Source organism: Myotis brandtii, unplaced genomic scaffold (assembly GCF_000412655.1).
Source record: "Myotis brandtii unplaced genomic scaffold, ASM41265v1 scaffold244, whole genome shotgun sequence".
NCBI classification, from domain to species: domain Eukaryota; kingdom Metazoa; phylum Chordata; class Mammalia; order Chiroptera; family Vespertilionidae; genus Myotis; species Myotis brandtii.
Genome location: NW_005359225.1, coordinates 1591406 through 1617856, shown reverse-complemented (window position 1 = coordinate 1617856; position 26451 = coordinate 1591406). Strand labels below are relative to the sequence as shown.

Genomic DNA, 26451 nt, shown 5'->3' with positions numbered 1-26451 from the left:
CCCCCCCCCCCCCCACTCCCTGCTCCCAGCAGGGCTGACTTTTAAACCAACACTTGCTCCACATGGGACTGGGGCGGGAGTCTTCCCTGGACCCTGACCAGAGCAGGGAGGGGCACAGGCAGGGCCCTGCTGTCCTGCAAACTGGCGTCCCCAACTCCTGCTGGGCTGACAGCTGATGTTTCCTCAGGACGCAGTCTGGGAGGAGGTCAGGCTGCAGGAGGGGATCTGGGAACGATTTGATGATTAGGCGAGAGGCCTTGACAAGCAGCCTCTGTGGGGTCCATTAGGGGAGGTGGGGAGGCCTGCGGTGAGGCTGGCCACCTGCCAACCCTTACCTCCTGGTCTCCCACTGCCCTCCTGCCACCCTCTGCCATCTCCAATAACTCCTCCTACTGGGCCCCAATCGATCCCTCCCAGTATCCCAGGCCCGTACTGTCCCCTCCCCCGTTTCTCTCCCCACCCCAGTGCACCAACAACTTTGATTAAAGAAGGGGGGGCGGGGGGAGGGCCTTTATCCAACTGCAGCCTCAGTCACCTTGGATAGACTCCTCCACAGCCCTGTGAGGCCGGCCCTCCCACGGACCAGAAAGGGTGGCACTTTGTCCGAGGCCACACAGTGAGGCTGTACAGAGCCAGAGCTGGGCTCAGGCAGCTCCCCCCACAGCTACAGTGGGCAGCAGAGCCCCACAAACTCAGAGCAGGCTGGGCCCCCAGAGCTGACAAGGCTGCCCCCTTCCCACCTTGCCTCCCTTCACAGCCAGCCATTGGGCCACAGAGCCAGGTGCCCTGAGAGGTGAGGGCACTGGGGGTACAGCCGGCTCTGCCCTTGCTGATAAAGGCTGGAGAGGCCTACCAAGCATCAGGCTGTGTAAGAAAAAGCTCGGACCCGTTTTCAGGACAGAAGAGGCCATCTTGGGGGTTAGCCTCCATCGAACAACAGCCGTTGGTGCCAATTCTGCGCCAATAGGAACCCCCAATTTGAGGTGGTGTGAAGAAGGGAACTTTGGTCAGTGCAAAACAGCTCAACTGTGATAGAGCAGGGCTGTGAGGCAGCCCCTCTCCCACTGGACAGGTCTGCTCTGCTCTGGCGAGAGAGCTCCTGTGTGTTGGCTCAGCCTGGAGACTCCGCCTCCGAGGAAAGGGAAAGTGCACTTTCCCAGCCACAGGGGAGCTCGCTTATATGGACAGGAGTCCCCGCCTCTGGACCATGATTGGACGATCCTCATGCAAATGAGGCCTCCAAGTCCTCACAGTTCGATTGCTCCAAAAGGCACTGTTTTGATTGGTCAGAATAGAGCCCCTCTGATTGGCCAGAGCTGAGCAGCTCCAATTGGTTGGGGAAGTCTCAGTCCTACTGGTTGAACAGGACTTCAGGAGCGCCTTCACAGAGGCTGGCTCAGATGGCAGGAACGCAGGGCGGTCAGCGGGTTCAGCGCAGAGGCCGCTCGGTGAGGTGCAGAGTGGGCGAGGGGCCCCGTGCAGAAATGGCCACTAGCCTCTGCTTTTTCATTTGAGTCCAGTTAGCCACCAGGGTCCCTTCTTAGTCGGTGTCTTCCCCCACTCCCCTCGGGGTTCACACTTCGCACTGCCGTCAACTCTGGAAGGGACGAGGATGTCCATGGGGCAGACATCCAACCTCCCTGAATTCCAGCCCCGGGAAGGGCCTGATTGGGCCAACTGTATTTCCTCCTGAGGAGGGAACGGGGAGCACGGGAGGCCCTTCCTTCGGTGCCCTGCCCTGCTGTGGTGGCTGGCAGGGCCTTCAGCAGGAGGTGACCACGGGGCCTCGCACTGGAGCTAGAGCTGTGGGATTAGTGATGGCCGCCCACAGTATTGCTAAGTCCTCCGCTGAACCTTCACAAGTATCCGCTCGTGTAACACCGCTGTGTGTCCTCACACGGTGAGTCACAGGTATCCCACCTGGAAGCTGAGGCTCCCAGAGGTATACAGACTTGCCCGTAAGTCGTTGAGTAGGTGGCAGAGCCAGGTGCTCAGCAGACCCCTCTGACCCGGGAATCCATGATTTCCCACCCCGCCCTGCCCCCCACCACCTGGCCTGACCCTTGCCGAGGGGCCGCTGACCTGGAGACTCGGTGTAGGGTGGGCAGGTGCCTAAGGACAAGGGAGGGGGCAGGAGGTTTGATCCAGACGTGAAGGATGACGGGCTGACAGGCAATAGTGGAAGGAAGGGCATGAGCACAAAGGCCTGGCGGCTTCTGAGTCCCAGGCACGTGTGGAAAGCCTTGGGGTGGCACATGGCAGGGGTGGGGAGGGGGACTGGCGGGAAAGGTCAGCCCCGCCCCCTGCCGAGGCCTTGACCGGAGGCCGAGAAGGAGGTTTACTTGGAGACCAGCCCTCCCTGAGGGCAGGGCGCCTTGTTCGTCAGCTGTCTCAGCACATCGTCCTGGCGGGGCGCCATGGGAAGCCACAAGGCCTTCTGACTCCATGTGAAACGCCTTTGGTGGTTCCTGTGCCGATGGCTCAGGGTGGGGCCGGGTGGTGGTGGGCAGTCAGAGCTGGGGGGTGGTCTTCCCTTTCTCCGTCTGCCTCTGCTCGGTGCCGGCTCCAAAACCATCTCCGGCGCCTGGGCACAACCCGGAGCTTTCAGCACGAGGGGCAGGGCGGGGTGACCCGGGGAGAAGGAGGCCCCCAGCGAGGAGGCCGGGCCCTCCTCGGTCCCCCGGAGCTTCTGGCCCTCTGTGCCCTCCACACCCTCCAGCCTCACCCAGAGCTTTGGCAGGAAGACCCGAGTATGTCTAACCCTTTATCTGGTAGCCAGATCCTCCGGCCCTGTGGGGTCCTCCCCTTTCTCCGGAACCCTTTCCCAGCCCAGGGCAAACATGGCTCCCTGGAGGTGTGGGCCCAGCACTGGGAGCCCTGGGCTGGGCAGCGGCCTCAGAGCCAAGAATCACAAGCTCAGCGGGGGTGCAGGGCCTGGGAAGCGCTCACTCACCCACGGAGGTGAGGTTGAATCTGTTCTTGCTCCCGCCCCCTCCCCTGGTGTCAGAGTGATTTATGTGCAGATGCTGAGAGGAGAGGCTGGGGGCTAGGCCGCCTCAGGGCACCTTCCTCCCTGCTCCTCCTGGGGCCGCCATCCTGCCACGGGCTCAGGAGGAAGGGAAAGGGCCTCACTGCTGTGTGACCTCAGGCAGGCCCCTTCTGTCTCTGGGCCTCCACTGCCTTTGAAATGGTCTGAAAACCAGCCTCAAATACAAAATCGCCAGAAGGACCAAGTGAGAAATTAGAAGGCAAGCGCCCAGCTCAGAGCCTGGCACAGGGCAGGACCCACGGCACCCTTGCTCCCAAGCCTGCTGTGGCTCCCCTGCTCTCCCAGTCTGATCCTGCTGGCTTCTGACTTCATCTCCCCCGTCTCCCTCCTTCACTCCACTGCAGCCCCACTGGCCCCAAGGAACCCCTGCCCGGAAGCTCCCCCACCAGGACCTCACAGCCTGCCCCCTCACCCCACCTGGACAACATAAAGTAAAATAGGGTCCCTCCTCACCACCACTGCCCCTCCTCACACAGCATTCCCTTCCCCCTTCAGGCTGTTGTGTTAACTTTCTCCTTAATAGTTTCCACTACCCCCCAAAATTCTTGTATTTATTTGTTTCCTGTCATTCTCCCTGTTATGGCCAAAGGTGATCCTGAGGGGGGTGGGGGGTGAAAGGATTGAGAAAAGACAGACAAGAGAATAATAGCTAGGTCTTGGTGGGACGCTGCTCCCTGATGAGGAGACTGCACCAGTGCCCACAAGCCGTGTCTTTATTTTATAGTAGATGCCACGAGGCAAAGTAGGGGCGTGATCAAGTTGTTTACAGCATTCTCGTGAGTTCCAACCTCACTCAACTACATGCACCTGAACTCTATCACAAGGCACGTGGGGCTACGTGTTCGGACCATAGGTTCAAGCTTACAACCACAGCCGTTGGCTATAATTGGGCTGGGAGGGCCCTGCCCTCCAGCTGGGACTTGCATGTGGCAATGAGAGGACCCTGTCCTTTCATTAGTCCGAGGCTTGAACCTGGCCAAAACACTGTAGCCTCGCCCTATACTCCCCAGTGAGAATGTCAGTTCCACGAAGGCAGGGGTCCTGTCTCTTGCTGCCCGAGGGATCCCTGGAACAGTGCGTGGAACAAAGTAGATGCTCAATAACATGGAGGGGCGGAAGGTGAGAGGGAGGGCAGTGGGACTTGGAGAAAGGGAAGGTGCGGGTTGGCAAGTCAGGGGGGCGTGGCACCGAGTTGGGCCTGGAACCAGGGTTTGGCATTTGCCAGATGACAGGGGAAGGCACTCTGGTCTGGAGATAGGCTCAAACACGAAGCAGGCAGATGAACACGGGCAAGTGAGGAGGCCAGGTGGCTGGAAGGGAGAGGAGGCAGGAGGAGGGGCAGGGCAGCTGGGCCTGGCGGGGCTGGAGAGCTGCCGCATATGGCAGGCAGGATTGAAAAATAACGATGTCTTCCCCACATAATCTTTTTTAAGGACGAGGGGTAGTTTAAAAGAAAGGATGCGATTGAGGTCTTAACTAAAACCCCTTAGGCAGAGTCGGAAGTAAACTTATCAATCACAGGGTAACCTTTATAATGACTGTAAGATAAAGTTTAGCTCTGAACTTCCTGTTACCACAGCAATAAAGGAAATAATGATGAGTTAAATACTTTGCATTGTCTGGCCATTTAAGAAAGACTTGGCTCTTAGAGCCATTAATCACATGGTTGAGCTGGTGGAGGCAGGAGAGGAGGGAGGAGAGGAAGGAGCAGAAGAGCCCGGGAGAGGCAGGTGTGTCACTCACCCATCACATTTCACCTATGTCATCACTTACCTTTCAGCAAGATGTGGGGAACCAGGGCTCAGAGGTGAGAAGTCACTGGCCAGGTCACCCCGAGCTGCAGGGATGCTAAGGACCCTCCAACTTTGAAGGCGGAGGGGTGGGGTAAGCAGGGCGTTCCCTCAGGACGGAGTGGGAGGTGGGAGGGTGGGTGATGGACAGCGGTCTGGAGCCAGGCGAAGGGCCTTGACAGGCGAGGCTGTCTTGCTCCAGGACCACAGCAGCCGCTCTTAGGGACCTCCTGAGCCACGGTACAGCAGTGGGTACCACACTGGGGCCCCCTCTGCCTGGAGAGGCCAGGGACAGAGGGTGTTGCAAGGTCAAAGAAGTTTCCAGGCTGCCAGGGACAGGCAGGAGGGATGGCGTGGGCACCGGCCTGGAGATGGGAAGGAGCACCAAGTGTGAGAAGCGTGGCGCTCAGGAGCCGGTGAGGAGCGTCGGAGGGACTGTGTGTGCATGTGGGTGTGGAGGGGAGCAGGCTGGGCACAAGGACTGGAGCGGGGCTGGGAGGCCAGGTCAGAGGGCCCTCCAGGCCAGGCTGAAGCTAGGATTCATCCTGCAGGCAACAGGGAGCCACAGAGGTATGAACAGGAGAGTGAAGAGGTGGGGTGTGTGCTACAGCAGTGCTTCCCAACTTGAGGAAGAGGCGGTGGTTGCATGTAGCACCACCACCTGGAACCCTTGCTAAAGCACCAGTTGCTGGTGTCTGATCCTGTAGAGCTAGGCGGGGCCTGGGAGTACGCATGTCTAACCTGCGGGGCGAGGGACAATGGAAGTAGGAGCCCAGAGGAACTCAGGACTTGGGGGTGATGAGGGGAAGGTAGGACTGAGGCTCCCAGAGGCCCCTCGGGAACCCAGATGTGTCACACTGCAGCCAGAGACTTGAGGCCACGGGCAGGAATCTGGCTGTGGAGGAAAAGGGGAGGAGCCCGAGGAGCACCTGGCCCCCCATCTGACCTGGGGAGAGGCCCCCCTTTAAAGGCCTAGCTCTGCAGAGATGGCTCCCAGACACAGGACCAGGACTCTGCCACCCACTGCTCTCTATGACCTTGACAAGTAACACCCCTCTGAGCCCAGGTTTCCCATCTAAAATGGCAATAACGTCCAGCCTTATAGAGCTGGTATGAGGCCTTGGGGCCTGTGAAAGCCGTATATAAACTGTACACCCCTGTGCATGCAGGAGTTGCCATTATTGTTATTACTATTACTATTCTTTCTGCTACTTGTACTACTTCGGGGAAGGGAATTTAGCAGGAGGACATGATGCCTTAACCCAGAGGAATAATGAATGGTGGCATTTCCGGTACCAGAACATGTTTGAGTAAAAAGTATTTGTGATGGGGCCACAGGACATGTCAGGGGGTGGTGGCTCACACCCCTCTGGGATGTGGTTCCTGGCATGGGGCCGGGGGAAGGGCCAGCGGGCAGGACCTGAACCCTGCTCCTTCCGCCCAGACTAAATATTTGGGCTTCTCCTTCCCGGCCTGGCGGGACCCAGCATCCCCTCTGGGTGTCTGCTCTGGCTTCTGGGGCTGTGGGGGGTGTGGAGGACCCTGGCTGGGAGGCGGGGGGAAGGCGGAGGTTAAGGATCTAAGAAAAGCTGAATCCGAACCGTTAGGTAGAAGGTGCCTTCAAGGGCATGGAACCTAACAGGCACCTCCCACACGGCCTCCCGCCCCACAGCCCCCACGAGGACGACACGCTTTTATGGATGCAAACATGGTGACAACATAAAATAAACACTTGGGCTTTAACTACAGTTGTGCCCTGTCCAGGAGCACTGGCGTCTGGGCCTCCCCCAAGCCCTGTCCTCATCTGCCAGCCCTAAGGCCAAGGCTCACCCTCCCGCCAGCCTGGATGGGGGTGTTTGGATAGTTGTGTGACCTGCCCCCTCCACCCCTACCCCAGCCCCCCAGCCCCTTGCTGCAGCCCAGCAGGTGAGGCAATGGGGACCAAGGGGCCGATAAGGAGAATGTCCTCAGCAGTCACAGCCCGGAGAGCTGAGCGGATATTGATTTGGTCTACGGGAGCAAAGGGACCCGTTAAACTTCGGCTGTTAAATCGCTCAGCCTGAAGCCAGCCATCTCTGCGGGTGGGCAGGGGACCTGGCAGGCAGGAGGGAGCTGGGGTTGGGGGGCACCAGCCAGGGGCTAGCGCCCTAGTAGGGGTGTTCTTAGACACCCTGGCTCTACTGACTTGGACCTCTGATGCCCACAGGCCTGAGTCCAGCCACACCCCACTTCTTGGCAACCTCTGAGCAAACTTGCTGCTGTGCCTTGCTCATGCAGACTCCTCCCTTCCCCGCCTCTTCTCCATCTCTTAGAATTCTACTCTGTTTTCCAAACGACACCTCCTCCATGAAGTCTTCCAGATTTCCACTCCATACCCCCAACACCCTGAAAGAAGGAGGCTTTTCTTTCCCAAACCCCGAGGACTGCCTGTCTCTGATCTCAGTCATCTCTGCTACGCTGACTAGGAGTGGTGTGTGGGTCCACTGAAGGGGGACAAATGTGCTCCACCCCCTCAGACCCCCCACACAGGTGGGTCCTGGGAGTCCAGGCACCCAGGTGGCGGTGACTTCTCAGCACAGGAGAACTGGGTGGGAAAGGGTTGTCTGAGCAATGGTCCGATGGTCATGGGGAGGGGGCACCCGACGCCTGTTCCTCAACTAGAGCCTCAGGTGCCTGTGGCAGGTGTCACGAAATGCTCATCTTGAATTGCTCCCTCTCCGTGTGTGACACCCTGTCTGGTCATTCCACTGCCTCAGAGTCAAACTACCGGCTCAGTGGAAGGCCACCTGCATCCTGGGATGCCCATCGCGGACTTGGAGCCGGGCAGCCGGGAACTCAAATCTCTGCTCTGCCACTTGGGGCTCTGTCACCTCGGGTCAGCCGCTTCTCTCTCTAGGCCTCACCAATAAAACAGAGACATGGGCCCTATCCCTCCGAATGGTCGTGAGAATTGAACAAGGCACACACTGCAGAGACCCAGAGAGGGCCAGTGGCTGCCTGGAGTCACGCAGCAAGAGAGTGGAAAAGATACTGGGGTTCCTGTTTCCCAACACCCTCACCCCCCTCAGCTGCTCTCGGGCCTGGGGTCCCAGGCTGGGCCTGCATCCTGCTGGAGGCCTGGTCTGTGTAACCTGGCAGCTGCTCCCCGTGACCTGAGGAACAACAGACCATCAGCCTGCGCAGGCCCGGCCTGGGCCCCCCTGCTGATCCTCTGGCCTGACCTGGCCTCCCCAGGGGGCCTTATCTGCTTATTCTCTCCTTTCCCACCAAGCTAATCTCGCCCTCTTTTCAAGAGTTCCTGTTTCCTCTCTGCCGCCTTCTTGTCTCTCCCCAGGCCCCGCTTCTCCCATGTCTCCGGCCGGCCTCCCACACTCGGTTCAGACGCTTCCTCGAAGCTGTTCCTGCTATCGTCTTCGGGGAGCTCGTTCCCATCTCTCAAGGGCTTCCTGGGCCCCCCAGTCCGGGACTGCGGCCCCTCGCCACGGAGGAAGCTGGAGCAGGCCTGGGTCAGAATCCTGCTGGTGACAAGCATCCGGGCACCACGGATCAGTACCTGGGCCTTTTAAATTCTTCGGGTTGGCTGTTGGCCCCTGTAGGACTTCTGATGCAATGCTTTGAAGATCCAAAAGTCCAAGGTACCCAGAGTTCATGGTTGTAAATCAATGGCCACCACAAGATCCGAGACACTAGAGCAGTGGTTCTCAACCTTGGCTGCACATTAGAATCACCTGGGAATCTTTTTAAAATCCTGATTTCTGGGCCTCATCCTCCGGAAATTCTGTGTCTTTGTTACTAACTTTGTTACTAATGTTGTGGCCTCACCCCATAACAAAGAAACAGAATTTCCAGAGGATGCGGCCCAGAAATCAGGATTTTAAAAAGATTCCCAGGTGATTCCAATGTGCAGCCAAGGTTGAGAACCACTGCACTACAGCATTGAGGTCCTGGACTCACCCAGGAAAAGGCCTCGACACTGCCTCGCCTGAGTGCAGGCCCAGCCCAGCTACATGCTTACAGCCCTGAGCTGGCCGGAGGAGCAGTGCAGGGGCCAGCTCTCCGCCACGCCCTGGTTGCCCAGCCCCTGACCAGCCAGAAAGGTGCAGGGCTTCATTACAGGCCCGGGCACTGGCCAGCGGCAGGTGCATAAGGCCCAGAGTCAGGGGCCCAGGTAGGTCTTCCATCCTGTGCCGGAAATAGCCTTCTGCCCTCCATGCTGCTCAGCCCACGCCTAGTTGGAGTGAGGACGCCTAGTTGGAGTAAGGACACCTAGTTGGAGTGAGGACGTGTGAGAAGGAGTTTGGTGTCAGACACACCTGGGCGCCTGGCCCTGCCCTGCTATGAACTTACTGGGAGATCTAGGCCAATTGGCCCCTCTCAGAACCTCACTTTTCTCATCTGTCAGATGGTGATAACCATACGTACCCCCTGGGGCCTTCTGTATTTATGTTTGCCATAGCACACAGTAGGTGCACAATCAAGGGTAGCATTTATATTATATGACCACTCTTTCTGAGAGTCATTCTGGGTTCTTGGTCTGGTTTCCATTTGCTTGTCTTGGACATCTTTCAGATCTAACATTTCCAAGGCATGTATTCGGCCTTGACTGTATCACCCCCAGATCCTGGGCCCCCACAGGTGCACGGGGCTGATCCCAGCCCATGAGAAGGCCCCAGGCAGGTAGGGGAGACAGATACAGACACAGCACAGACCTCCACAACACCTCGGCTTGGTGCAGCATCAGAGCGGAGTGCAGAAGCTGTGGGAACCCAGAGGAGGCCTTGGCCCGGGCTGAGGGTGGTCAGGGAAGGCTTTCTGGAGGAGGAAGCCATTTACATGGGCCTTGAAGGAAGAGTGGGCTGTGGCTGCTTCTGCGATCATGAGTGCCAGGGCTGCTTTAAGGTTCAAAGGGTAGTTGGGAGCCCGAGAGCACTGGGGAAGGCTCTGTGGAGATGGCTGTGAGAGCTGAAGCAGATACGGGAGGCAGAGGAGATGCCTGGGGACTTGCTGGAAATGTGACTGGAAGAAGTACCTGGGGTCCGAGGGAAGGGCCTTCTACACCAGGGCCGGGAACTGAGCATTGGTTTTTGTGGGCCATGGGGAGCCAGTGAAGGCTGTGGAGCAGGGGCAGCCTTGGGCTTGTGAGAGTGCACATTCCAGGGGCTTGTTCAATGGAGGCTGAGCAGTTACTGTAGAGATGCTGGTGGGGGCCCCACCCTGGGATGTCCTGCAACTGCACCACCGGCCCTCAGCCCCTTATCAGCTCTGTGACCGCAGGAAGCCCTTCCCTGCTCGGAATTTCCTCGTCTGCGAAACAGATCGCTAGGAGACCAGGAGACCCATCTTGAAGTTCCTCTCAGCCTGTGATTCTGTCACTGTGGCCACCCCCGCTGCGCACTTTCAGGCCGGGACTTGGAGGATGGCCACACAGCCCTCCCTCCTCCCACCCTGTGATGGGCCCAGCCTCTCGGCGTGCGGAGTGCGTCCATGTCACCCCACCCAGGGTGTCTGCTTCATGTCACCAAGTCCTGCCCGGGCTCCAAGCTGCACTGTGCTCCCGCCTTTCCGGGTCGTGTCTCACCTTCGCCTCCTCCCACGCGCACAGAAAATCAGTTTATAGATTCTCCTTACATCCATTGTCTCGTGTGGTCCCCACAGCCAGGCCACGATACAGGTGACTGCTAATGGCTTCCACTCAGGGGACCTGCCACGGGCCAGGCCCAGGACCCTCTCCCCTTGTGCTCAGGCCCGCCCCCCCGCCTCCCGACAGGAAGTGAAGCTGAAGCTCAGAGAGGCAGCGTTGTGTGCACTGTGATCCCGTCTTCATCTGCTTGTAGCTGGGACCCCGGGGGTTCTCCCATCTCCCTGGCTGTTACTTCTCAGTCTCTGTGCCTCTTCCTCTTCATCTCCCTGACCTCTGAGTGGAAGTGCCAGGCTCAGGCCTTGGGGTGCTTGCTTTTCTGACCCGCCCCTGAGTGCTGATGCCCAAGTGTGCATCTCACCCCAGCCTCTCCCCAGAACTCCAGATTTGAACATCTGCCCATCGACTCAGCATTTCCACGTGGGACCGAATGGACATCGCCATCGCCGCCTGTCCAAGTCTGAACCTCCACCCCATCTCAGCATTCTTCCAAGCGCTCGGCCAAACCCCGGCAGTCCTTCTGGGTCCTCCTCATCCTCACACTCCACAACCATAAAGAGAACAAGTCCTGAGGGAACACGGCAGGAATCCCACTGCCTCTCTCTCCAGGCACGCGCGGGGGGCCTTTCCCGGCCACAGCCTCAGCCTCCACTACCCCGCTTTACAAATGAGGAAACTGAGGCCCAAGGAGGGGAACGGCTTCCCCACGGTCACACAGAGAAACCACAGGGTTAGCTGGAACCCGAGTCTGCGTCCCCAGCTCCCCCCGAGCTGGGTTTTCCCTTGAAGCGAGCTTAGCAGGTCTGACGACAAGGCCAGGCTGTGTGCGTCTGCGTGTGTGTCCCTGAGGAACAAAGGATCTGCCAGCTGGGTTTATGTTTCAAGACGTCTGTCCTCACCCTTGACCAAGAGATCTTATAGGGAGACTAGGGCCAGAGCCTCAGAGCTGACGGGGGTGCAGTTGGGGGTGGGGGGGGACATCAATCAGAAGCCGCCTTGCCTGGAAACCGGAGAGCCGGGGCCAGCGCCAGGATTTTCTGAGCTCTCTTGAGGAGGCCAGAGACTGCAGGGGAGGGCTGGGGTTCTCTCAGCATTTATTTCATACAGCTGTTTAAAAAGCTTGTTTAAAATATAGATCATTATATATATATATATTTATATATATAAAATATATAAAGAGGAATTGAGGCAAGCCACCCCAAAGGAAAAGCTATGTTTTATAAATATTTCTGTAGCTCCCACATCCCAGAGGAAGAAAACAAACAAAACAGAAAAACATTTACAACCCAAGCTAGTGGTTCCATGTGGTGGGCCCAGCAGGCTCGACCCTGGGGGGCTGGGGTCTCGAGGGCTGGGCCCGCAGAACACGCCGTGAGGGCAGGCGGCACCCCCTTCCTTCCCTCCTGGGCGGCTGGTGCTCTGGCTGCAAAAGGTCAAGTCCATACCAGTCTTGCCAATCCCATGCCCCTGGCTCCTTAGACCAGCCTGGAAGGCAGCAAGTGGGCACTCCAGGGCCTCGGGCTGCCAGGTTATTTTTAATCTTGTCAGTTCCCTTTGATGTCCCGGCCCTCCTCCTGTTCCTGGTGGCTTCCAAGTGGAAGCACAGCCCACCTCCAATGCCTGGCATTTGGAAGTCACAAGCACAGATCCACGCGGAGTCTCCAGGCCCCTCGGCGGGCCTCGGCGGGCCTCTGGGGGTCCCCAGGAGCTCCCACGGGGCGGGGCAGGCCTCACTTGCAGACGTAGCGCTCCACCGTGCGCTCACACCTGCGGCAGGTGACGTAGCAGCACCAGTGGTACTTGCAGTGGCACCGCTCGACCACGCGGTCCGTGTAGGGGTTGTAGCCGCGTCCACAGCACATGAGGTCGCAGCTGTCACTGCCGTGGGATGTCTTGTTGCATTGCCTGGAGGGGAGGAGAGCACTTCTGTCACCTCAGCCCCAGCCCAGCCAGGCAGCCCGCAGCAACCCCCACCGCGGCCACAGGCTCGGTCCCCGTAGGTGTCTTGATCTTTGGGAATGAATATTCAATAACCCTCTTCCCCAAGGGTACTTCTCACTTTTCCCTGTATTTCTAATTTATCAAAATGATGGGGGTGTTCTATTTCATGGAGGTGTCTTTTTTCCTGTTTCTTCCACTTGTGAATACTCCAAGGAGCCTCAAATCACTCGAATCATCTTATCTTCATACTTAATCTTGAGTTATCATGTAACGAATGTAAAGATGGCTTTTACTTTTAGATTCCCAGGAAAAAATCCGAAACAGACGAAATGGCACTGGATGTGCACAAAGTGAGCGGCTGGCACACTGTTCACGGAGAGAGAAGGTCTGCCACCCATTGGCCCCCTTCTGTGCCAGGCGCCTTTCTCCGGGATTTTATCTAGTTGGAGGCCTGCAGGGTCCTTGGGTTAAGGGAATTACGATGCCCATTTTACAGATGGGAGCAGGCTCAGTGAAGGAAGGGCAGAGGCCGGAAGGGAACAGCAGGAAGAACAGGTGCCCCAGAGCCAGATACCCTGGGTTCAAACCCCAGCTCCGCCCATACTGGCTGTGTGACTTCAGGCAAGTCACTGAACCTTTCTGGGCTTTGTTTAGTCACTCAACACCATTGGCCCCCGCAGCCTTAGGGTGGTAGAAAGGGGGCAGAGTTCATTTTATTCTGGGTCCCTGAAAAAGTGGCCTCCTACCTCTGAGCCAGACAGAGCGAGAGATGGTGCCTGGAGGGGGAGTTCAGGAAGGAGGGGCCTGGGAAAAGGGTCTGGTCCAGGGAAGACTCCTGGGACACCTGGCTCCCAGGGACACGTGGCACGGGCTGCGAGGGGCCAGGCTTCAGGGGTGCAGGGGCCTCTGGAAGAAATATGACCAGGGGGCTGGGGTTGGGCATACTGACTGCAGAAGAGGCCTCAGTTCGCCAGGTGGGACTTGCAGAGGGCGTCTTCCCCAGCGAGGGGGCCAGCCTCTGGAGAGGTACCACCTGTGCACATGCCTTTTACAGTTAAAAAGGCTCATTTACATCCACCCCCTGCACCCCCAAATCCCCTAACCGAGTAAAGCCTACATTTTCCCTCCTCCAGGAAGTCTTCCTTGATGCCCAAACTGGGTTAGGGCCCCTCTGGGCTCCCCTCATCCCTGGGCTTCCCTTTGTCACAATTTGAGCGCTTGATGTCTCTCCACCTCCCCAGCCTCATGGAACGAGTGTGAGGAGTGTCTGTGGTTGTAAGCTACTGAGATATTGGGGCTGTTTGTTACTGCAGAAAACACTGACCAGTACAGATGTCTGCAAAGGCCCATCCCCAAAAGAATGCTGAGCGTTGAGCATGGCAGGAAACCTGGGTTGGGGGTGGCATTCTGAGAAAGCAGGGAAGGCAGCTGGTGCCATGCGATGGGCCTCCTTATTAGTAGTTGGGGGCAAATCCTAGGGGTAGAGTACGGGAGGCTGGGAAAGAAGAGGCCTGGAAGCCTGGGGGGTGGGAAGAGGAGAGGGGAGACTACCGTTCATGAGCCTTCCATGGGACTGACACTACCTAGCACAGAGGAGCTGCTCCGTCAGTATGATTAGAGAGCGCTCAGCAACCCTCCCAGGTCTGTGGTAGTGACCCCACTGCACAGAAGACAAGACTGAGCCTCAGATAAGCGAAGGGCTTTGCTCAAGGTCCAATAGCCAGGAAGCTGCAGAGTCAGGGTGCAAACTATCCTTTCCCAACACACACACACACAGTCTCCACCCCCCCACACCCCATGGATGCAGGGAGACCCTGTCTTTGCTCTGGGGTCTTTGATGGGCTTCCCCCAGCCCCTTTTGGTTCTAGAATCCTCCTTTCCCCACCCCATTAGCAGACCCACCCGGATTGCCTCACTCCTTCCTGTCTCCCTGGCCTGACCCAGTTCCATCTTCCCTCTGCCCGACCCCCTCAATCTGGCCTCCAGATGGGAGCCTGGGCCTCCTCACAGAGCCTGCTGCCCTGGCCTGTGAAGACAGAGCCCCCCAAGCCAGCCCCCCTCTCCTGGAGACAGGAACGTGGGCTGCGGAGGAAGCAAATGCTGGCTGGGCACCAACTATGTGCCAAACACATTCTCAGACACCCTCACTCTGGTTCAATATTCTTTTAACCCTGCAGAACACTCATTTTGTGGAATGCTATTAGGGGCTCCTTAATAAAAGAGTTCCACAGCCAAACACCTCTGGGAAGCACAGCTTAGACAGGTCCTTTACTGTGGGATTCGTCGGAGCCTTTAATATGTTCCCGTGCCTTGTGAATCGCCAGAAAGTTTCCCAAATGAATAGGAGTGTGGAACTGTCTCTATTACAGCTTCTCAGGGCTGGCTTCCTCCAGAGCTATCCGGGAAATGCTGCTCCCCACCAGCTCTGCCGGGCACACAGTAGGTCTGCAGTCCTCGTCGGCTCCCTCCCTCTCTCCTGTCCTGAGCCGGCTTTAGCAGCCAGGGTGGGGCCAGCTGTAGGGACCTCAGCCCCAGCTCTGACACTGGGGCCCAAGGGGAGAGAGCTGGGGCCCAGGGGGTGGGTGCATGCATGTGGGGGGACATGGGACCACTCTCTCTCCACAGGATGCAGGCAGACCTCGCTCTCCTGCTGCCCCTCTGGAGTGTGGCTGCCCTAGTTCTGCCTCCACTCTGCGCAGACTTCCCACGTCGCTGTGGGCTGGCCACTGCTCCCACCTCCCCTTGTGCCGCAGGCCCTCATTTGTCCAGAGAGCCAGTTGTATGACATTTAACTTTCACTTATTCATCTGGCAAACATTGACTGAGGCTAGCGCCTGTCAGTGTCTCTTCCCATCTGTCTCCCCAGCCAGAAGGAAGGTGGGGTGGGGGCCTCTCACCAACCTCCATCCCTGAGGGGCCCCTGCCTTGGCGAGGAGCACAACAGCCATTCCCAGAAGCTCTGCCAGGTGGCACCTCCACTCAGCATTCCTGGGCCACCTCCCCCGACTGGGCAGAGACTCCATTCCCTCAATGCCAGCTGGCCGGACTGTGTGCCTGGCCCTGAGCTTGGATGGGGCATGTGTAACGTAGCTGACCCTTTCCTGCCGGGGTAGCGGGGTAGCGGCGGGCCCTTACCTGTCTTGTGTCCCGTGGGAGCCCACCTTCTCGTTCTTCATGCAGAAGTCAGGTGAGCTCTGCAGATAGACGAGCTCCGAGTCCTTCACAGGCCGAATGTCCAAGTCCTTGGGCACCAAGTGCTTGCGGGTGCCCATGGGTCGGTGCACTACCTTGGTGGCCGACAGGTAGCGGGTCTTCAGGTCAGTGGCCACGTCCCGAAGCTCCTGCAGCCCCTTCCAGCAGGTGCGGATGGAGCAGGAGCCAGATACTCCATGGCATTTACACTTCATTTCCAGAGACGCACGCAGAGCCTGCGGACAGGGGAGGGCGTTGGGCTGGGTGGTCAGGGCCCCTCCCTGGCCTGCCCTGGGACCCTGCGCCCCACTCCCTCAATCCCCTGCCCCATGCTGGGTGCTCTCAGAGAGTCATCGCCTGCCTGCTCTGGACTCCAAGTGATAGGGCTTTTTTATCTAAAGCTGGGGGTGTTGTAGGTCCTCAGTTCCTCCTCCAAATGGGGGGGGGGGCGGCGGGCAGCTGGGAGGGGCAGGAAGACAGTGGCATTTCAGGATAGTGGATGCCAGTTATACAACCTACTGTACACAAACGCTCTATCTAACACATGATAGGGCTTAATCAGCACCTCAGCCCTGCTCGGAGGTCTCATTCTTTCCCCCTCAGTAAAAGGAGGAAATGAGGCCAGACAGGCTAAGCCTCAGGCACAAGGCTGCACAGCCAGGAAACCTTGAAGCTGGGATTTGAACCCAGGTCTGAGGGCGATTCCAAAAGCCATGCTTTTAACTGTCCATGCTTTTTCTCTCACACAAAACTGGTTTTACTGGAAATAGGAAAAGAAAAGGAAGGGAAGGAGAGGGGGAGGGAGGGAGGAGAAGCAGGAGGTGAGTGCATGGGGGTTCCCTGGCCTGGCTGATTTTTCCCTTCCACTGCTGGTGCTCCTGCCAGGTACCCTCACCAAGCCACGTCACCACTCAGCGCCTCTGTCTTCCTATGTACAGAGTCAACACGGAATTGTCACCTTGCTTAGTCATGAGAATGCAATGAAATGACATACATGAAAGGGTGTTGTGAACTATAAAATTTAAAGCAACATTGGTTTTGAAAAACCAATCTAAGTAATAATCTGGTGGAGGAGGGAGGCTTGGGCTTTGGGGCTTGGGGAGGCCCTGGACCTGGCTTTGAAAGTAGCTCTGCTCCACCATCTTCCCTGGGCCTCAGTTTCCCCAGGTGAACCCGAGGGGCATGAGTTAGATCCTTTCAATTCTGCCTTTTAACCCCCGCTGCTTTGCACACAGGACTCGGATCCGTGTGCCAGGCCGGCCCTCCTGCCTGCCCTGTGCAGACAGCTACAAGGCTTAGAGGTCCCCTACACCTACCCCCTGCATCACCAAGATGGGGAAACTGAGGCACGGAGTGGGCAGGGACTTGCCCAGAATCACTCGGTGAGTGAGTGAGGGCACTGGCCAAGGTCCCAGGGCTCCTTCCGCCTCACCGGTGCCTGGAAGTGGGGCTGGAGGGAGTCCGTTGGGTATACAATCTGGACTTGGCTCAGGGAAGCCTGTGGAGAGCTCATGGATGAAGTGAATGAGCCCCTGCAGGACACGTTCAGCCTCCAGAGGCAGGAGGTACTTTTGAATCCTCAGGGAAAGGTAAGCTATGTCCCCAGCTCAGCTGTGTGCTGGCCCTGAACACACTGCACCTGAGATGCCATTTGCCCCTCACAGGCCCTGGGCGTAAGGCCGGGACCACTCCTGTTTGCCGATGGCCCCAGAGGGGACAGCTCTTAGCATCGAGCCAGGGTGAAGTCCGACGTGCCCCTGGCTGAGAACCCTGTTTGGACTGCATGGCTGTGCCCTTGGCTGCATGGGGTTTGGGCCTGGCCGTGGGTGAGAATGGGGCTGGGTTTTTAGACTGGGGGCTAGGTGAGGGGCTCCCGCTGAATTTCCAAGGATGGGGGGCAGGCCCCCCCAGGTTGGGAGGCTGGAGTCCTGGGTCCCTGGCCAGGCTCTGCTACAGACTCACAGTGTGACTTGCCTTCAGTTTCCCCAAATGTCCAAAGGTGGCGTGAACATCCTAGAATGCTCACACGAGGAAGACCAGTGAGACAGGGAGGTGAGGACAGGGAAGCCTCGGGACTTGGAGTCCCACAGACCTGGGCTCCGTTGCGCCCTGTGCCCTGGGTTGAGCCCCCTCAGCTCTTTGTGCCTCACTTGGTGCCTCTGAAAATGGGCCTCACGGGGCTGCAGGGAGGAGGTCATGAGATGCCATCTGTAGCCGCACCCTGCCCCTCCGGGGCCCTGTTCTCCGTCTGCAGGAAGAGACAGCAGTACCTCCTCACAGGTGGACTGTGGACCGCAGGGGAGAACACTCACCAGGCACCCAACACGGTGTCTGGCACACAGGTTGGCATAAAGGTGTGTTTTTTTAATTGTAACAAACAAAAAGGCCCATTCATTCACTCCCCTGATCGTTTGTGGAATGAGGTGAGGAATTAAGGAAAAACTGATAACAGATGTTGGGGAAAACTGTTTTGGAGGTTATGGTGGGTTTTGGATCCAGGAGGGAGTTCCCATTAGATCCCAGGAGGCAATTCCTTAAGCTAATGCTCATTGCCCCACAGCCCTCTCCATGCCTCCTCCCACACCCAGTGTGGGCCCAGAGCCCCAGAGGCAGAGCCTGAGAAGATGGCCCATAGGGACTCAGGAGCACCAACCCCCCCATTGTATAGATGGGAACAACTGAGGCCAGACAGGAAGTAACTTGCATACAGAGCTGATTGCCAGAGCCAAGGTGTGAACTCAGAGCTCCTGACTCCTAGCTCAGTGCCTCCTCTTCTCCGCCAACATTCTCCAACCCAAATCCCATTGGACCCCCTGGAGAAGGAGCCAGGCAAGCCCCGCACAGCTGGAGAGGGAAGAGCTGGGGGAGGACGGGAGCCCACCAGTGTGGGTGTATCAGGACCCATCCCCCCGCCACCCTTCCATCGGGGCACACTGGGTGGCCTTTTCTGGCCGATTGGCACAAGCACAACCATGTGGGGTGGGTGGGGTGGGTGGTTACCTGTCTCCCCACTTCACTGTTGTGTAGACGCATCAGTTTATTGGCTTGGGATCCTGTTTTTTTCACCTTCATAGGAGCATCGGAAAACTTGGCCCCCATGAGGAGCCCGTAGCTGAGGTTGTCCGCACATCCTCCCCAGCGGTTCCCGGGCCCGGGTGGCTCACCTGGGACAGGGCCGCAGGAGCAGCCAGGCAGGTCGCCGGAGGTGCAGGCCCGGGCGATGGCGTGACTGATGGTGGCTGCTGACAGCGCATACACGAAGGCGGACTCCCGGGTCCCTGTGGGAAGGTGCATGTCAGCCATGTGGGGTGACCGAGGGATAGCACCCAGCCCAGGCCTGAAGGCCTCTTCCTGGGCCCCCATCTGCTCTTGTGAGGTCAGGTGGGGTCAGGGGCTGCAAGCAGAGTGGAGCAGATGGAGGACAGAGCGTGGGCCACTAATCTGTCACCCCTACATCCTCCCACAAACACACAAGCTGACATTCACACTCACACTCACACACACACACATTCACACAGGACAGCAGAGTCGCCTCCCCCCCCCACCCCATGCACATAGGCACACCCTCACTCCCACACACTCATGCTCCTGTACCTGCCCCTGCCTGCCCTCCATGCAGCGTTAGGGCTGCTTTAGAGAGATGAAGGCCCTGGCCCTGAGCTCTGCAAAGAGCTCATGATCTGATGGGCAACATGAGCGTTCAAAGAGCCCACTGTGGGTTGAAATGTTTCCCCCAGAAGATCTGCTCAAGTACTAACCCTTTGTACCTGTGAACTTGACCTTATTTGGCAAAAGGATCTCTGCAGGTTTAACTGAGCTAAGGCGAGGTCATACTAGATCAAGGTGGACCCTAATGCCATGACTGGTGTCCTTAGAAGAAGAGGGCGTTTTGGAATCAGAGACACATAGAGGGAAAAGGCCATGTGACAGGCGGAGATTAGAGAGATGCAGCTATAAGCCAAGGGGCATGAGGGGCCAAGGGGCATGAGGGGCCCCGGCCACCACCTGAAGCGAAGAAGCAGGAAGACCCTCCCCCGGCTCCTTCAGAGAGAGCACAGCCCTGCCTACGCCTTGATCTCAGACTCCCAGCCTCCAGAGCCGTGAGACAACGCATGTCTGCTGTTTGAGCAACCCCTCGCCCTCGTCTGTGGTACTTCGTGACTGCAGCCCTAGCAAATGGAGCCCAGCGTGCTTCCGCGGCAGGGGGGCTTGGCCTTGGGCCCAAGCCCTGGCTCCATCTCTTTACTAGAAAATCACCTCCTCTTCTCAAGCCTCCATTTCCTTAGCTGTGGAATGAGGCTGAGAATACCTACCTCAGGCTGGCTCTAGAGTTCAACTACTTTGGGAAGAAAGGAAGTCTTGTCAAGTGCTGCACAAACATTAGCTATTGCCGTGCAGAGCACAGATTAGATCCATTAGGGCATTTCTGCCCATAGAAAGTCTCTCTGTTGTACACACACTCCCCAGATCCACCCTAGAAGCCACCTCCTCCAGGAAGTCCTCTCCACAGATGTTCTTTAGCCCACACAGCACTTTGTGCATCTTGCAGCAACTTCCGTCGGCCTGGGCTAGTGTTACCTGTGAACAACAGTCTGCCCCGAGGGTGGGTTCCATCACATTCTCATTCCGTACTCCCCTTACCCTCCAAGAGCCTTCCTGGCATCATCCTTCCCTTCATCTGTGCACTGGGGTACAATGTGCATTTGTGCTGTCATTCAGGCTCCTCTGCGCTGGTATATTCACTCTGTGTTTATTCATTCATCAGTTCATGCCTCAATACCCAGCTCTATGATTAATTCATCCACCCATCCATCCATCCACACCTCTAACCTTCTGTGTATCCGTCTATCATCCATCTGCTCACTCATCCACCCATCACATAGCCATTCATCCATCCACCCATGAATTCACCCACCTATCTAAACACATATACTTATGCCTGAATTCACCCATCCCCACCTGCATGCATTCCGCAGGCCCTAGCAGCCCCTGCTGGCTCCCTACCTCTCTCCAGGTCAAGCAGGTAGTTGGGGGCCAGCTCGATGGAAGAGCAGTTCCAGCGCATGTCCGAGAAGGCCCTGCGGCAGGCCTTCATGACCTCTCGGGCGGCGTGCACGATGGTGTGCATGAGCTCCAGGTTGCTGCGGCACAGCTGCACCTGTGCGGACACCAGGCCCTCCAGCTGCTTGCAGTGCTGCGTCTGGTTCAGAGCCAGGGCTGCGGGCGTCTTGGACAGCGCCCTGTGCACCGCCAAAAGGTAACAATGGTGAAAGGAAAGACAGGGCATGAGGGGCCACATAGCTTCCACCCGTTTGTCCTACTGGCCCCACCCTCTCCTCCGTGGGCCTTGGAGCCTTTGCCAGAAAGAGCCAGGAAACCAAGAGGCAAAGCCCAGTCCCCAGCAGAAATATGGCCCCTCCTCCTTCCTCCCCCTGTGACCTTGTGCACATCACTGACCTTTTTCTGGGTCTCAGGCTCTCATTCACAACATAGGATCACGACCTCCATCCTACCTAAGCTTTATTATAAGTCCACCAGCAATAAACCATTTTATAGTTTGAAAGGTACTCACATCCATTGCCTTTATTTAGTTCTCTCACAGCTATGAATTAATTCCTCCGTACTTAACATTCATTCAACATTGAGCACTCACAGTGTGCCACACACCGTGCTAAGTGCTAATTTTTATCATCAGCATCATCATAACACACAGTAGGAATTAAGCATTTACTAAGTGTACAACATGAGCTAGGAGCTTTCCATCATTGCTTCATCTAATCATTAAACTCATTTACTAGGCTGTAAAGTCCCACACACATGCAAGGGATTGCTATTCAAGGAGCAAAGAGCCACTCATGTTGTGATAAAACGGACTTAGCCGTTAACTTGCTGTGTGAGCTGAGAAAAAACCCTGTCTCTCTGGGCCTCGGTGTCTGCACCGACATATATTTCCCAGAATGGGTTCCAGTCCAGAGAGACGCTGAAAAAAGGGACCCGTGTTCAGGCATAGTTAGGAAACCCGACATACTATGTCCCGGCGAAAGGCTGCAGTGAAGCAGCAGGCTTGGTTTTGTTTAACTCCTGGTCTACTGAGCACGACGCCCTGGGAGGCGTGCTGACCTCATTCGTGCTTTGGGAAACACTGGCCTAGGGGGTCTCTATGAACCCTGCCGATTAGATAGGACCTAAGAGCTTCCCAGATCCTGTCCCTGGGCACTGGGATTCCAAGACCCCAGGACCAAGGGTCCATCCTGGATCTGCCTTGCTCCCAGGCCGTCTCTGAGGAGCGGACTCCCCTGGGCAGCACCTCCTCTAAGCGCAGGCTAGAGGGACCCCACATCCTTGAAGGGATTCACGTAGACTAGCCCCTGCCCTCAGTAACTCAGCACAGAATCCCCACCTCCAAACCATGAGCAAGGAGGTGTGTGGTGCACCTGGATGCCAGCGCCAGCACGCAGAGCAGACCTCAGGCACGGTTTCTGGGTCTCTCCTGAGCTGCCTGTTCCTACCTGGCCTTCTGAGCCGCTGAGGTCCGCCAAAGCTGGGGAACCTGTGGTCTACGTCCCTGCAGCCTGTTCTGGGTGAGGTGTGACCACACAGAGGCAGAGACCATCCCTCAGCGTGACCCCCTCCACCTCCGCCTCGCAGACACTGTCCACACACGCGGCCCCAGTCCGCAGAGCCTCTGCCTATAGGCCTCATCTCATTCTCACAACACCCAGAGGGGTGGGCGGGAATGAGATTATTGTCGCTCCCCCCTTTGTACAGAGGAGGACACTGACAACACCCAGGGCCTGTGTGCTCAGCCTCCTCCTGACACCATCCTCCTGCAGGCCTGGCCTCCCCTTCCGGGTCCCCTTTCTGCTGGGCTGGGAGCCGTCCACACTCAGCTGTCCTGAGCCGCTCTGCACTTGCCCTCGCCCAGCTTTCTCTTTTCCCCTCGGAGTCAGCTTTCTGTTTCCTAATGGGCAGGATCACATGGGATAGACCAGGAAACCCGGTACAGTACCAACCATGCAGTGGGCGCTCAAGCCACGTGGCTGCCTCCCTCCAGGTCTTCTCCCTGCCCTCCTGCTCAGGCCAGCAAGTGGGGTAACATGAGCCCAGCCTTTCCCGGGGAGCTCAGTTCAGGCAATCCCTGAATGGTGAGCGCTGTGGCTCCCTGGGACATGTGCTCTGTATTTCCGGGGAACCCTGGTGCCTGGGGGCCCTGGGCCACTCATCAAGCATCCTCCTCCCCAGCTGATGCTGAGAGAAGGTGCTATGAGGGACCCCGCAGTGAGAATGCCCCCCATGCAAGGCGCAGACTGCCCAGGCGGGTGGTGGGCACCTAAGAAGTGGTCCAGAGGCCCCGGGTAGGCACAGGATGGAGGCTGGGAGCTGCGGGGGAGAGTGGCTGGGACAGAGAGGTTCGGGAGGTGTGGAGGGGAGGACCGCCCACGGGAGTGTGCAGGCTGGGAGATCAGGAGGTGGGAGGCAGTGGATTCCACTCCCAAGGAGGGAGACTCGGTCATCTGGTAATTAGCGGTAATGACCGTATCTAACTAAGTCCCCCTTGGGGAGGTAATCAAGGATTAGGGCGGGAGGCGGGGGAGTTACCCGTCTGGACATCTCCACCCGCTTGCCTCACTGCAGCAGACCCCTAATTGAAAACATTTTGCTTTGTCTGGGGGTGGGGGCATGGGGGAGAGGGTGGGAGAAAGGACAGGAGGGAACAGAGAGTTCACAGCAAGGCCTGTGCCAAGGGTGCTGCTGGGCGGGAAAGGGGCAGGTCTTTTCCTTCGGGAGTTGGGGTTCTCTTGGGAATGTCTGGGGGGCAGAGACCTGGGTTTCTGTTTCGGCTCAGCTGCTCACCCAACATGTCCCCATCCCATTGTGTAAGTGGGGACAATGAGGCCCCGAGAAGGGCAGGGCCTGCCCAGACCTGTACACAGCCCACAGAGGCAGAGCCAAGCCAGAACCCAGGCCTCCCAGACCCCAGGCTAGGCGCTCTCACTCCCACTTGGGAGATGAAACTGAGGCCCAGGGGGGCCTAGCTTGTGCTAATGAACTGGCAGAGCTCAGGCTGGGATCCAGGTCCCCCACCGCTGCAGCAGCTCCGTGCCTTCTGAGACCCCGGGGGCTCCTTCCTGAGAGGCCCGGCCCCTGAGTGAGGGGCAGGCTTGAGGCTGCCCGGGGAAGGGGGGTGGCTATTATGGGCCCTCCCAGCCAACCTGACAGCCCCAGGGGTTCACAGGAGGCTGGAGCCACCTCCCCTGACCCCTACCCGGGGCAGAGAAGGGGGCGGACAGCCCACCTGGGTCCCCCCACACTTGCTGGTCTGAGACTCTCCTAGCACCTGACTTAGGTGGGAGGTGAGGTAGTAGAGGGGCACCCCAAGTTTTCTCTGGTCAGCTGCTTCCATAAGCTTCCAGGCTCTGTCCCCCTCCCCTTTACCCTTCATCCCACCAGGAAACTCAGGCTGAGTCCCAGGTGCCCAACAGGTGGGCATTCCCGGTCACTCTGGCACATCTGGTTTCAGTTCCTGTGTCACATGGCCCTTTCATCTTTAGCTCACTTTCCAAACCCCAGGGTAGCAGCCCCCTCCCCCGCCGCCCGCCCCCTCAGGGCACCCCCAGGACAGCTGAGTCTTCCTGGATGAGTCCTCAGCCTCCACCTGCCCTGTACACTTCCCTGTTCCCAGCTGTCCCGTGACTGCCTGAGACCCACAGGCCACAGGGCAGACAGCCTAACTCCAAATCCCGCCTCTGCTGCCGACCAGCTGGGATAGCCTGTGAGCTAGACACTCCCTGTGCCTCCATGTCCTCTTCTGTTTAATGGGGGTGATAGCAGAGCCCCCCTCATACGCTGGTTGGGAGATTTAAATGAAACAATATACACACAGCACTGAGAACTGTGTCTGGCTTATAGCGAGGTCATATGCAGTTGGCCTTTGAACATCTTGGGGGCCCCCCCCCCCCCCCCCCCCCCCCCCCGCACCATGTGCCGTCAGAAATCCGCATATAAGTTTCGACTCCCCCAAAACTTAAGTTGTCCCTCAGTATCTATGGGGGATTGATTCCAGGACCCCTGTGGATACCAAAATACATAGATGCTCAAGTCCCATTTTTAAAATGGTGTAGATCAATGCATACAGTTGGCCCTCCACATCCGTGGATTCCCAACTGCGGATGGAAAACAGTAGTCATTCACTGAAAAAAAAAATCCACGTGTAAGTGGAACTGTACAGTTCAAACCCGTGTTGTTCAAGAGTCAGCAGCGCGTGCACACGCGCACACACAAACACACACACACACAATTGTTGTTATTCTTAAACTCCACTCCTTCTCCTGCTTCCCCCTCTATCTTCAGCTCCAGCAAGAGTTTGACCGCTGTTAAGAGGTTTGGCTTCATGGAGCACATTTGCTTGGGTTCCGATCCCAAAGCCACGATTAATTAGCTGTGTGACCTTGGGTCAGTTACTTAACCTTTCTGTACCTTCGCTCCCTGGTTTGGAAAACGGTAGTGATAAGACTATCACCTACCTCCTGACTAAAGCTCTTGGAACACTGTCTGGGATTTACTAGCAGGCTCCTTTAATTCCTTGTTTCCCTGTTTCCCCACGTACACACGTACACACGGACCTGCCTCTACCCTTCTGTCCCTCTGTTCCCCTGGCTAGGGTGCCTGCTTTGCATTCCATCCTTGACCATAAAATCCTATCTATCCTTCAAAGCCCAGCTCACAAGTCACCTACCCGAGGCGGGACTAACTGGAGCACAGCCCAAAGTCTATGTGGTTTGTTTTCTTAGATGTGCACCTCCTCCAAGAGGCTAGGAGGTCCTTAGGGCAGACACTGAGCTGTAACCATTTTTGTGGCAGCCTGAGCTATGTAGTGGGGACAGCATGGATGTTGGGCTTAGCTAGCTGTCTGCTCCAGGCCCTCCCCGGCCACATGCCAGCGTGGGGGCTGTGCAAGCCACACACTTCTCAGAGCCCACGGTAGCACGGGAAGGATAGCAGTGTCCCCCACAACGCCACAGGAGCAGGCTCAGTTCAGCCTGCCGCTGCTTGGCTCATTAGCAAACCCTTTCCCTCTCTGCACCTCAGTTTACGTCTCTGTAAAATGGTGGTGGTAGGTGAGGAGGTGTGGACTCCCTGATCAGAGACAGACACCCGCTGGGACAGTGCCAGGCACTGGCAGTAGAAGGAGGGTTGCTGATTTCTCACAAAACTAATCAGGACCAGCTGGGAGGCCACTGCGTCCAGGCTTCTTACAAACAAGAAACGCAGGAAGAGGGGGTTCCCCTCTTGAATCACCAATTAATTGGCAGCTCAACCCCAAGAGGAGCAGGGCTGGTGACCTCAAGACTATTTGCTGGTGGCCTGGCCACTATTGCCTAGTCTCCAGCTAATCCAAGAACCTTCCACACAGCCTCCCCCACAGCCCCTCCAATCTGTCCCCTGCCTGTCTTAGCCGCATGGCTCCCCGCCCCCCACCCCAAACTCCAGACTGTGTCCTCTCCTGGACTCTCCCACCACTCGGGGGACCCCTCCACTCAAAATGCAGCCTTCCCACTGTCCCCACCTGTGTCCCCAGAGCCTCTCAAGCCAGCCTAGCACACCTGAAAAATCTCTCCAGGGTCTCAAATGTGTGTCCCCCACCAGGTGGTCCCCCCGCCTGGGCCCCCACAACGGCCCCCTGCTCTCCCCAAGGCACTTAGAGTTATTTACGGCCTGGGCTTATCTTTTCCAGTCCAAAGCGCAGCTCCTCCAGGACGGGGCTGGGCTGCACTCCTCTCTCCACCCTGCAGGGCCCACAGCCTGCACAGAGCAGGCACTCCCTTCTGCTGGATGGAAGG

General features: G+C 57.5%; 1 protein-coding gene and 1 long non-coding RNA gene across 2 annotated transcripts in view; both read right to left on the bottom strand.

Moving 5' to 3' along the window:
• LOC106726244 overlaps window positions 1-9907 on the bottom strand; it is a 15265-nt gene extending 5358 nt beyond the window's left edge. Inside the window, exons 1-2 of the long non-coding RNA XR_001362269.1 lie at window positions 9896-9907; window positions 5860-5862 (exon numbers count right to left, since the gene is read on the bottom strand). This is a non-coding gene — a long non-coding RNA (uncharacterized LOC106726244). The remainder of the gene's footprint in view (window positions 1-5859; window positions 5863-9895) is intronic.
• A 1774-nt stretch (window positions 9908-11681) lies between these two features.
• WNT11 (wingless-type MMTV integration site family, member 11) overlaps window positions 11682-26451 on the bottom strand; it is a gene marked incomplete at its 5' end in the record, with an annotated part of 15543 nt that continues 773 nt past the window's right edge. The window contains 4 exons of the mRNA XM_005867153.2: window positions 11682-12382; window positions 15554-15846; window positions 18611-18888; window positions 20615-20850. Of these exons, the coding sequence (XP_005867215.1) occupies window positions 12208-12382; window positions 15554-15846; window positions 18611-18888; window positions 20615-20850 (982 nt within the window). The remainder of the gene's footprint in view (window positions 12383-15553; window positions 15847-18610; window positions 18889-20614; window positions 20851-26451) is intronic.